We start from the raw sequence: 12,093 nt of genomic DNA on the forward strand, positions 1-12,093 counted from the left end.
CTGTTGTAATGTCAAACACAGAGTCCTGAGCTAAGAAGTGCATGGTGTGTTGAGGGCAGGGTCACCCCATGCTTGCACCTTCCCTGTCATCTCTTAGTCTGTTCTCTAGCATCTGCTGGTGGCCGGATACAGACTAGGAGAACCTTTTATTTGAACAAGTATGGCTCGTGATCTTGTTTTTGTGAGCCAACAATCACTTGCCTACTGCAATATTATTACAGTGATTGCTGCACTTTGGCTTGTGCTGCAGTGAGCAATCCCTGTCGTTTCCCTTCAGAAGTCACCAAGGCTTGGTTTAAAGGGGCCATGTAGTAGGCACTTAGTACTTCCCTCAGTAATCAGGATTAGGTGAACTTGTTATTCCTTTCAGAATGTATATCTATTTTTCTCTAGAAAACTTACTCTATCTTCCTCTCACATCTAACTTCTTGACTGTGACTTCAAAGAGAGAATAAGCAAATTTGAAGGTTGCACATACAGATATCTTTTGGGAAAAAAAAAATCCTAGGGCAGTGAATGTCTCGGTGAATGGTTTGGAGTATGCATATTTTTAGGAAATGCCTTATATAGTACAATACTGTGGTAGAGGTCTCTGGATAATTAACATGCTGTAGACAACAGTGTGATTACTAGGCCAGTCTCATTTCTTCTGGCACGGGAAAGTCATGTTTTCACTGTGAGGAACATGGACAGTTGTTTTGTTCCACTTGGGGGTAAAACAGATGGTGTTTTTACTGAGTAGGATAGTTTTCATTTTGGGATAGATGCTTTGACATGAGACAGTCTCTCCTCTGCCATCACTTGGATTTTGCTGACCACTGAGCATAGCATCCATCGTGCATCTGTGCAGATCAGTGTGCCGTGCTTTCTCATATTGCTGTGTCATTGCTGTGGATAATTGGAGAAAGAAGTTTTTTAGAGCAGCACTTCTTAAGTGATGGGTGATCTGTAGAATGACACTAGAAAATAAATATGATTTCAACTTAAAGCTTGTGAAGGAAGTATTTGTGAGGTGCCAACAACTGACTTTCACAGGCAGGGTATGTGTGCAAAACAATCAAGGAAATATAAGTCGCATCTTGGAATGGTATGAGCATGATCAAAGGTGGACATACAGAATTTCCTGTTCAGGGCTTCAGGAGGCTATCTTTCTCAATTGATTTTTTTTTTTTTTTAAGTCTGAGCTTTTAGTGAACTGCGCATTGCCAGGATATTCATGTGTGCGATGTTTGTGTGCTGTAGTAATGATTTCTCCTGAAAGGGAACAAAGGTGAATTTGCATTCTTGAACCTGAAAGCATGTTTGATTTCACTGAAACTGAAAGGAACTGAAATGCTTTAATGCTACGATTTATAAAGGACAGCGCATTACAAGATCTAAAACATCAGCCCAAGGGAAAAAGCATATTTGCTATTGGCAGAGAAAGATTTCAGGATACTGAGTTTGAAGCAATTTTACTCTAAAACTAAGTAAATAAGAAGTGACAGGCTAAATCTTAATTGTTTCTCTGGACACTAGGCTGAGGCCACTCAGTGTTTAAAAATGGAAACAAGAGGCATGGGCTTCGTGTTCTGTGTGAGACCAGCACAGAGAGAAAGCCCACATCAGGAGGCCTGTGGCAGACGGTGTGCTTGAGACGGCATAATCTGCATTAGCTGGAGTTTCCCAGAGAACCCATGGGCAATATGGAACCAATGCAGCCAGAGGGTGATGGACACACAGCTCTCCAGGAAGGGCAAGGCTTCAAGGATATCAGTCCTACAGCACCAGTCACCTGGCTGTGGGGGAACATCGTGGTTAAACACAAGAATATTTAACTGCAGCATGCCTCTGCCTCTGGCCCGGCAGCATAGCGAAGCAGGTTGGCTTTGGATGGCTCCTATCTACTGGTGTCCCAGCTCTGGGTATAGCTCAGCAGGTAGTCACAGAATCACAGAATCACAGAATAACCAGGTTGGAAGAGACCCACCGGATCATCGAGTCCAACCGTTCCTATCAAACACTAAACCATATCCCTCAGCACCTCATCCACCCATGCCTTAAACACCTCCAGGGAAGGTGACTCAACCACCTCCCTGGGCAGCCTGTTCCAGTGCCCAGTGACCCTTTCTGTAAAGAATTTTTTCCTAATGTCCAGCCTAAACCTCCCCTGGTGGAGCTTGAGGCCATTGCCTCTTGTCCTGTCCCCTGTCACTTGGGAGAAGAGGCCAGCTCCCTCCTCTCTACAACCTCCTTTCAGGTAGTTGTAGAGAGCAATGAGGTTTCCCCTCAGCCTCCTCTTCTCCAGGCTAAACAACCCCAGCTCTCTCAGCCGCTCCTCATAAGGCCTGTTCTCCAGCCCCTTCACCAGCTTTGTTGCTCTTCTCTGGACTCGCTCCAGAGCCTCAACATCCTTCTTGTGGTGAGGGGCCCAGAACTGAACACAGGATTCGAGGAGCGAATCCTCCCCTGACTCCCAACCCCTCCATCTCTTCACTCATGACTGAGCCTTCAGGCGGTTCAAGGTGCCTTGGGAGTGCTTCAAAAGAGTGAAAACAAAGTGAAAGAGTGAAACCTTTTCCACTGAAAATGTAAACTTATATATATTTCTTCATTTTGATGTGGTCGTGTTGCATTTTGCAGTCTTCCACAGAGCAGCAGTTCTGATCTGTTGATTGTCCTGTATTTCAGAAATGAACTTGTTTGGCTTTTTAAATTTTCTTTACTTAATTTTAAAAAAAGAGTCATGACCACAGAAGTAAAAAGGTAAATTATAAAGCAGCTCCCTTCTTGAGTGAATCTAGCCAGTTGCAAAATGCTGATCTTGAGTGACCTGAGGTTGATTACATTAGGGCCTGGGAACAGCAGAAGGACAGGGTAACAATTTTTAAAGCCTTTTTTTTATTTTTCCTTTGCCCCTCCCAGATGAAAGTTATTTTCAGCAACTGTTTTATTTAGTTTCTAGTGAGCTTGACTGGTTGTTAGCTGATCATCAGTTGCCTTAGAAATTACTGTTGAATCTCTGCATTTCAGGGCTGAGCAGGGCTAATGCCCATTCAAGTATATTAATCAGCTGATTAATGAATATCTCTTTTATGATGGATGTGACTTTAGAGGGTCTACTATTGGATCTTTTTTATTATTTCGTAGTTTACAAAGTATGCAGTATGGGGAACATCTCACAAGTAATTTATAAAACTGTGAGACACTGAGGTCATAACGAATATTGTTACAGTCTGTAAGTCTGCTACTAGTAAATGCAGTAGTAATGATGGACTAATTGGAGGGAGTTGGGTGCTGGGTGATGGTGTAATGGGAATAAGTTTAACAAGTTTAGACAGAATAAATGAGTATTTAAAGAAGCATCTTTTCCTATCAAAAGGAAGCATAAAATTTTTATTCAAAGATATTACTCTGTCATTATTACACAGTCATTATATACCTAAGGGTCATAAAGTCAGATTTGCAATATCTTAAGACACTGTGGAACAATGACAGAATTAGTAGGGCTGCAGGGGGGCGATACCTAGTATTGTTTCAGTTACAGCATTTCTCCTATTGCTGCAGTAGAAAGATAACAAAGGTTGTAGATGAGGGGAGAGGAATCAACCTCAGGAGGCTCTGCTGTGTCTCCAGGGGATGCCTTCACCTCTAGTGAACATAAAAGGCTCTAGCAGGGTGGCATGAAACTCTAATATTACCACAATAATGTCTAATATTACACAATATATATATATGGAGGTGAGCTCAGAAATACAAATTGTTTGGTGTAACCGTTTGTACAGTTCTTGTGGCTCTGATTTTGGAGTCAGATTGAGAGGATAGAAGAGTTTACTGGCCTTGATGTTGGCACAAAGGTATGGAAGTTGCAGTGAGGTGGCAGTGGAAAGCTGAGGAGGGGTCTTCAGTTTCCAATGTAAGTCAACAGCAAGGAAACTCCAGGTGATTTTGTATCCTCTCTGACATTTAAATAATATAAATTCAGATTTCCAGAAGCACCTCCTGACTTATTGATCTGCAGTCTAGTTTCTGTAGATGGCAAGTTCTTGTGTGGGAAAGATTCTCTCAAAGTTCATGGAAAAATGCTGTTTTTATGAAAGGTTTCCTTGAAGTTTAATTTGCGTAATGAGTAGAGATTGAGGTCATGAACATTAAGTTGGAACTACCTTTTAGAAAAGAATTATTACAGAAACTTCATATTGCCTTTAGACCAAGTAAAACCTCACAACTTCTTAGGAGATAGAAGTGATAGATCAGTCATGTAACAGCCTCCTCTGTGTTAAATAGTGAATACTTGTAATTATGTGAGAGTAATCTCTTTCACGTGTTCTTCTTGTGGTCATCGCTAACAATGAGAGAGATGGTTCATGTCCTCACATCCTAGCACAGCTGGTGTACTTTTCTTATCCTTAGGAAATGGCTAAAGATTGAGTATTTGAGTGCTGCAGGTGAGAAATGCATTAAAAAACACTCCTAAAGATTTCAATGGGCTTATCCATTGTTCATACAGTGCTGCTTCATTAAGGCAAACATATTACTGCACTAAAAAAAAAGATGGGGGCTTTATAATTCTCATGTAAGTTTTAATGTTATTAAACCAAAGGTGTCTGCCTAGATTTCACACTTTCTTACAAGACAGCATTTTTAAAATCACAATATTCCCCTCTGCCAAAATCACATCAAAATGCAACCCAGCTCCGTGGCAATGTTGTGTAACATGAATAATGTCCTTAGCATTTAAGGGTATTTAGCAATGAAGACATAGCAGTCTTTATGGCAATGAAACAGAGAGAAAGGGCTTCATCCATTCCTGCATCTTAAAGGATATTAGTTTTATGTATTTTAAGTGTGAACTTTCATTTCACGGAGAGAACTTGCACACTTACTATTTCAGCTAATAAGGAAAGTATTTCATTTTACCAATTTAATGCTAGTGCTGTCATAGTATTTCGTTATTCTGGATTTGTGAACCTCTTTTGCAGATTACAGCTTTAAAATACAGGTCAACATTAAAGGATTCTGAAATAAGGCGGAAAATGCTCTTATTTCTCTTTTGAGTGGAGCCTTTATTTTAGTATCTATAAGAGAACTACTCTCTCCTCCAAATCCTTTCACTGCAAGAGGAACCAGCAGGGACATTGTGATTTATTTGAAAGCTAAAGGCTGAAAAGCTTTAGAGGAGGCATTGTAATCTGCTGTAAAATATGTGCAGGGCAGAGGTGTACATTTGGAGTTGCTGGTAGCTCTCCAGTACATAAGAAGCATGAGATGATTAGATTACTCACAAAATGTTAATCCTTCAGCAACGGGGAAATTTGAAAAAAAAAAAATCCCAATCCTTGTGTTTATACCAGATTAGCTAGAACAAAAAGACAAACACCTCTTCTTTCCTTGTTTCTTTGAGATCTATAATCTGCTATCCTTTTGACTCTTCCGAAGTTCATAGATGGAAAATGTTATCATTACAAATACACAGTCTTCTCTAAAATTATGTTAGTTGCAAAGCAGTGCCTCACCTCAATAAAAGAACTGTGCTGTCAGCTTTCTGTTTTTACACCAATAGTGTTGATTGGACCCAGAAAAACATGGAAACACAGGGAAAATAATGGGGAAGCTGGCTTGCAATGGGTCCCATCTCTTTTGGTTTTCCCAAGTTGTCAGGTCAGCATTCACAAACATCTTAACTCATACAGTTTGTACGATGATATAGGTAGACTTTGTGCTTTTGGTACCTTGTCACCCAGTCTGAATACTAAGAACTGGGTCTGCTTGGCTTCAAGTAAGATGACAAGTTTGGCATTTTGAGCTAGTAGAGTTGAAGTTGCTTGTTAAACGTGCTACAGTAGTTGGTAGGGAACTCGAATGCCCTGAAGCAATGCATCTGAGGACTCCAGAGGTGATAGTGTTCTTACAGTATTTTGTGAATAGTGTGGAGAATGCTGTGTTCTCTGGGCAGAAGAGCCAATACTGCCTGCTAAGCCACTTCCAACCCAGTCATGCAGACTTAGTTTTGTCCATCATAATGATTGTGAGTCCTTGCAATTGACCGAAATCTTGCTCTCCCAGCACCTGTTAAAACTCAGTGGACAAAAGCGAATCAAATTCAGCAAGCAGAATACAGTTCTTATTTGTTTCTGACACAGTTTCCATGAGATCAAATGGTTCCTACTCACAAAGAAGGAAGATTCTCAAAACACCAAAGAATTGCAGGTTTAGGAGAGAAATTTACCATTCATAGAATCATAGAATCACCAGGTTGGAAATGACACACTGGATCATTGACTCCAACCATCCTTATCAGATACTAAACCATGCCCCACAGCACCTCATCCACCCATCCCTTAAACACCTCCAGGGAAGGTGACTCAACCCCCTCCCTGGGCAGCCTGTTCCAGTGCCCAATGACATTTTCTGTGAAAAATTTTTTCTTAATGTTCAGCCTGAACCTCCCCTGGTGGAGCTTGAAGCTATTCCCTCTTGTCCTGTCCTCTGTCACTTGGGAGAAGAGGCCAGCTTCCTTCTCTCCACAACTTCCTTTCAGGTAGTTGTAGAGAGCAATGAGGTCTCCCCTCAGCCTCCTCTTCTCCAGGCTAAACAACCCCAGCTCTCTCAGCCTTTCCTGATTCATGGATTCATCACTGCGCCAGCAACCAAACCTTGGTTGGCAGGTCAGGACCTGGACAGGCATTGTAACAGATTTCTTGGTGGCAACACCATAAGAATTCAGAAGTCATGTACTTCATGGACAGACCAAGGCGTGCTTCTCATTGCTCATGCTCTATGACCAGCTACTTGTGTTTCATCAGCTGTCAGTCATCTGTGCACTGTGTGTAAGGACATTTTCCGGACAGAAAGGATTTTTGCCCTTGTCACATATTAGTGATATTTGTAGAATGCTGAATATTCTAACTAATCAGCCTCCTGCAAACTGTAGTTAGGCTTGGGATATTACTGTGGAAATAGATAGTAAAGGGCTAATATTCATACATTATCCATAAACATCTCTCCTGCATCTAATTGCTTGCCACAGCATACAGAAAAAAATATGTTACATTACTTGCTTTTTCTTCAGTTGTCTTCAGCAGAGCAATTAATGTAACTTTAAGAGTTCATGGTTTGAATGCGATAGGCTTCATTGATTTTTATTTTTAATTTCTCACTACTGGTGTTTGCTACTAAACACTTCCCAGTGGTGACAGAGAAGTGGACTATATCATGATGTTCTGTTTACATGAAGTAGATAATCCTTTTTAGCAATATATTGAAATTTGAAAAAATGGAGCTGAAGTGGAAACATTTAGTTGCAACCCTAGGCTCAGCTTATGTGTTTGTTATCTCCCAAGATTCAGTGATGAGTAAGAACTACATTGCTATTCTCTCAGCAGGTGAGATTTTATTTGCTTATGAAATGGCGTGTGTTAAACAAAAATCGAGGATTGTCTCTTGCTTTGCACTTTTTCTTTATAAAGTCCAGAGTACCTGAAGGAAAATCTAAAGGATACAGTGGGGCTTTAATTTAATTTTGTTTTACACTAACAGCCCCAGGTTTAAAAACCTTAATTCAATCATCTAAATGTCTTCAAGTCTGAAATTGCTGTGTCCACCACTCCCAATAGTAACACCATTTCTTTAGGGGTTCATATATTGACACCAGACTCTAACCTTAGGTTTTTGTTTTTTAAAAATTTTGGTGTTAAGAATCATCTTTTTGCTTAATTATTAAGTTTCACAGGGCTTCTAGTTCCATGATTCTGATTTTTATAATTATTTCAAAGCAGAAATTACTTTGCAGCCTATGCTAAATACTGTTTTATGTGAAATGTTTTCATGTCTGATAAAAATATCTTGGTTACTGCAATATAAGGGCAGTAAATTAAGTTAATTAAAAATAAACTACTGTGGTTATGTGCTGAGGAACAAATGGGCTCAAACAGGGAAGCAAACATGCAGAATTAGTTCATGTTCACTGTCTCAGACTTGCTTCTCCTTCCCGGAGACTTCCGGGAAGGTAATCTTTAATTTATAAGTGGAACCCTAGGATCCCCATCTCCAGTGACACCCTCGGTCAGAAATGTACAGGTCCGCTGTGCATTACCCTGCAGTAACCTGTGGTTGGGTTGCCTGGGAATGTGCTGCAGGTTCTTTCCACCCACTGCTGAAGTAACAGGTGGAACAAGAGCCAGTCGCCAACACGGGAAAGAATACAGAGCTTGACAGTATCTCATCATTTTATAAAAGTATAGGTACTCTGGGGAAAAAAGGAATTACTGATGTCAGTGATGCTTACTGTTGAACGCAGGAAACCAGACTGCAGTTGTGTGTCCTTTCACCCCAAAATGTTTGCTTGCCTGCTGTTCTTCGCTCATTCTGCTTTGAGGTCTTCTAATTACGCTTTGTGTACCCAAATAAAAGCACCTCTACTGTTAGCAGCAAAATCAAACAAAACCTTGAGTAATGTGAAGTATATGTTTGTTCATGGGTTACCTTTACATATGTTTGTTTGTTTTGCCTCAGTATAATGGACACATGCAAAATATAAACATTAAAGAAACATTCAGAAATTATTATAATGTTTATGTTCTGAGGCCTGGAAGATCCTTTATTATATAAAAGGGTGGTAAACTGTTTAGGTTTATTTGTTGTAGCATAATTCCAAATATGTTGGGGATTTTTTCTCTTTTAGGCTTCTAAGGACCCAGTCTCTGGATTGGTACTATAATAATGTCAAAAGCCGCTTTAAGTGTTTTGGAAGTGCCAAAGTCCTGAAGAACTTATGCAAGAAGCATAGGCTGGAGAGTGGAGTTTGTTCCGATGCAATAGGTAAGAACAGCTATGTTGATTTCTTCTTAGCTTATCTACTTTAACACACAAGCTGAGACAATGGAAATTTTGAGATTATGTCCAAAAAGATTTTTTTAAGGCTTTTTAAAAAAATTGTAGTAAAATTAATGGAGCTATTTAGAAATTCGAATGATATTTAATCCTAATTATGCCACTGATACAGAAGATCTGTTATCTTCAGTCTGTAAAGTTTTTATGTTAGCCTGTTTTTCAAAATTTATCGCAGTTCTGAGTAGTCAATGGATGAGAAAATAATTTAGCATTCAACATTTGGCCTTAGAGCACATTTCTGTGTTGTTTAAAGCAAAACATGGCTCATGTGGGATACATACAGTATCCAAGTTGATCAAAACTTAGATTGTCCTCTCTTATAATTTTGCATGCTTAAGGATCTGAAACTGGGACATCTGATTTCTGTATTGATGTTAGTAAATGTTTAAAAGATGCCAGTTAAGTCTTGGCATTACCCTTTTAAAATACGCACAATTCACCCTTAACTATGGTGTTACAATGCATGACCTCGTAAGAGTAACCAGAGATATAGAGTGGGTTAGAAGAAATGGGATTTGATGTCATACTGGTAAGTTTAGCAAATTGTGCAAAACACAGTAGCTGAATGCTTGAAATTTCATTGGGTTTATTGGACCAGATACTTTTCTAATTTAATTATTTTGAAATTTGTACAGAAATTTGATTTTTCTGTAGGTTTTGCTTTATCTTTTTCTGCAATTTTCTAGGATGGTAAGGGGACTGTCTAGTCCTGACTGAAAAATATTGTCTGTTTCTTATGTATATTGGCATAAAAGCTTCTAGAGAGAAGTGACCTATGCATTGAATTCTGATTTATTAGTCTTTTTGCTTCAAGTACTTGAATTGGTATCAATAATTGTTCTAGAGAAGATTTCTTAACAGCTGAGAACAAATATGTATGAAGACTGAAAAATCTGTGTCAGTCAAGCCTGAAGTGGGACAAAGGAATTAAAAGCTGTGTGAATGGATCCTTCAGAACTTTAATAAGATGTGTTGCCTTTACTTAAGCTGTACTCTCGCTGAATTTGTCCTTGAATTGAAGTGTGAACAATGCAATGATGAGTTGCAGTTGCATGTGCACTCTCTGTGAGACCTTTCTAAGGATGGCCTTTGAGTCTAAATGTCATTGCTAACTTTCTTCTACACTCCATGTCACTTTTAGGTAAACCTTTTGTTCCCTTTGAAGATAAATACTAGTATACATGTCTGGGATTTGGCTTATTTATACAGCACTGCCCTTTAAAATGTAGAATCTATTTCAGCCCCAAATGTCATATTAAAGGCAAATTCCCTGTACCTAACTTCTACATGTAACTTCTATTCGTAGCAGCTTCTTCCTCGTTCTTGTGCTGTGCAAATAATTTTCTCCATCCAAAATGAATGAGAGGTGTTTTGTACAAAAGCAGTCAGGTTTTGTACAAAGCTGCTGTAATCATGGTTTATACAAAAGGTACAAGGAGTTTTCCAGTTCTCCCTTTTTATGTGCAGTGCCACTGCATCTTGAATGAATATTCTAATCTATTAATGCCTCTGCTGCTAATGGATACTTCTAATACTAATGTGCAGTACTGTCTTGTACTGTCTTTTTTTGAGCAGAAGGAAGTTTTTTTGAAGGAAGCTTTGAAAATGAAGGAAGCATTTGTGGCAGTGACTCTACATTCTACCGACAGACAGAAGGTATGCTGCTAAAAGCTCATTTGGTTAAAACATGAGCCTTACACTTTGAATTACTAGGCAAATAGCCTAGCATGCTGGTAAGTCTTATTCACAGATCCAACAGTCTTTTAGCTGAAACATTTAGCAAGATACTAAAAATCCTTTGCATACCATGCTGGGATATCTTGCCTCAGCATTACAACTAATACAGGTTCAGTCTGGTGTGATTTTCTTACTTGTCAGGTTTTGTTACTTCTCTCATGTTTCCTTTCCTATGCTCACATATTTTTTTTTCATTCTCTTTCTTATATTCTTTTGGTGTTTATTGGAAGTTTATAAGTTTTCTTCCTATGATTTCCTCCTAACTATTTTACTGGATTCTAAAATGAGTAACATAGAAATATTGTGGTTTATTGTATTCAATATTTACATTTAAGAAGTAACATAGAGATCAAAACAAATTTCTCTGAGGAAATTAACTTTGTCATGGACAACCTAAGATTTTAATATATGTCCAGAAAATGAGCCTGAATTTTGGAGCTCATTATACAAAATGTACATCTATAAAGAACATGGTGGTTTTATCTTATTCTTCACCTAGGACACAGCATGATGGATACCCTTGCTGTAGCTTTACGTGTTGCAGAGGAAGCAGTGGAAGAAGCCATTTCTAAGGCAGAGACCTACAGTGACAGCCTGGTAACATTTTCCCCAAAAAAGTCTTAATTTAAATGGAAAAGCTATGTTTCTTTTTAATTTGTATAACAGTACAAAAACAAGTAGATACAAAAGAAAAACATAAAGAAGTAGTGACTACTTCATTCCATACCTTAAGAATTTGTTATGGGGTTTATGAACTTGTATCCAAGATGCAACTTGCATTTCTGAAAGTGGCATGCAATCTAAGTGCTTGTAATTTCCTCCCACAGTGTCACTAGGGCAATGTTAACTATTTCCTGATCTGTGCCATTTCTGTGGAAAGGCTGGTTTTGTGTTATTTTAGCAACTACAGATACCCGTTTTCATGCAGGACAAGCAGAACGAGGCTTGTTACTTGCAGGAACACAAGGAGGACCTCATAGAAGAGCTGGCCACAACCATCGTGCAGAAGGTATGGCATGCACTTTTTCCTTAACTTGTTTAATAGCCAAAATACAGTCCTTTAGTCTGGTGAGCTTTGACTCAGCAAAAAGGATAACACCAATGGAGAAAGTACAGAGTAAATGACAAGTTGCAACTTCAACTATCACAGCATAGGCTTAATTGGCTACGTCTGACAGAGATATCAGTTTAAAAATAAGCTTAATCCAATGTGTAAACTGATGGCGTGCACCCTCGGAACTGAGAGGTACCTCTCCTTCAGGTCAATGATGTACTTGCTTAGAAGAGGAGGCCTCTGCTCAAGGGAATTTTACAACTGTACAGCTCTTCCTAAAAGGCATATTTTCCAGCATAAAGTGTGGCTTTTGATCACACCAACTCTACTGAACTCTGCATCTGCAAAGCATACGAAGAAAACCTCAGTCATTAAAACAGAATTCTGTTAATGATGTTGTGAGAGAGACACCCAAGAAATCACAGAACTTC

At 39.1% G+C, this 12,093-nt stretch overlaps 1 protein-coding gene across 4 annotated transcripts in view; it reads left to right on the forward strand.

Moving 5' to 3' along the window:
- Positions 1 to 12,093, forward strand: part of MYRIP (myosin VIIA and Rab interacting protein) — a 224,647-nt gene that overhangs the window by 160,032 nt on the left and 52,522 nt on the right. For all 4 annotated transcript variants that reach the window (XM_069859969.1, XM_069859968.1, XM_069859972.1 and 1 more), the window contains exons 4-7: positions 8,663 to 8,799; positions 10,447 to 10,527; positions 11,108 to 11,205; positions 11,537 to 11,617. In XM_069859969.1, coding sequence (XP_069716070.1) covers positions 8,663 to 8,799; positions 10,447 to 10,527; positions 11,108 to 11,205; positions 11,537 to 11,617 — 397 coding nt within the window. The remainder of the gene's footprint in view (positions 1 to 8,662; positions 8,800 to 10,446; positions 10,528 to 11,107; positions 11,206 to 11,536; positions 11,618 to 12,093) is intronic.

The sequence above is a fragment of the Phaenicophaeus curvirostris genome, chromosome 6 (genome assembly GCF_032191515.1).
Source record: "Phaenicophaeus curvirostris isolate KB17595 chromosome 6, BPBGC_Pcur_1.0, whole genome shotgun sequence".
NCBI lineage: Eukaryota > Metazoa > Chordata > Aves > Cuculiformes > Cuculidae > Phaenicophaeus > Phaenicophaeus curvirostris.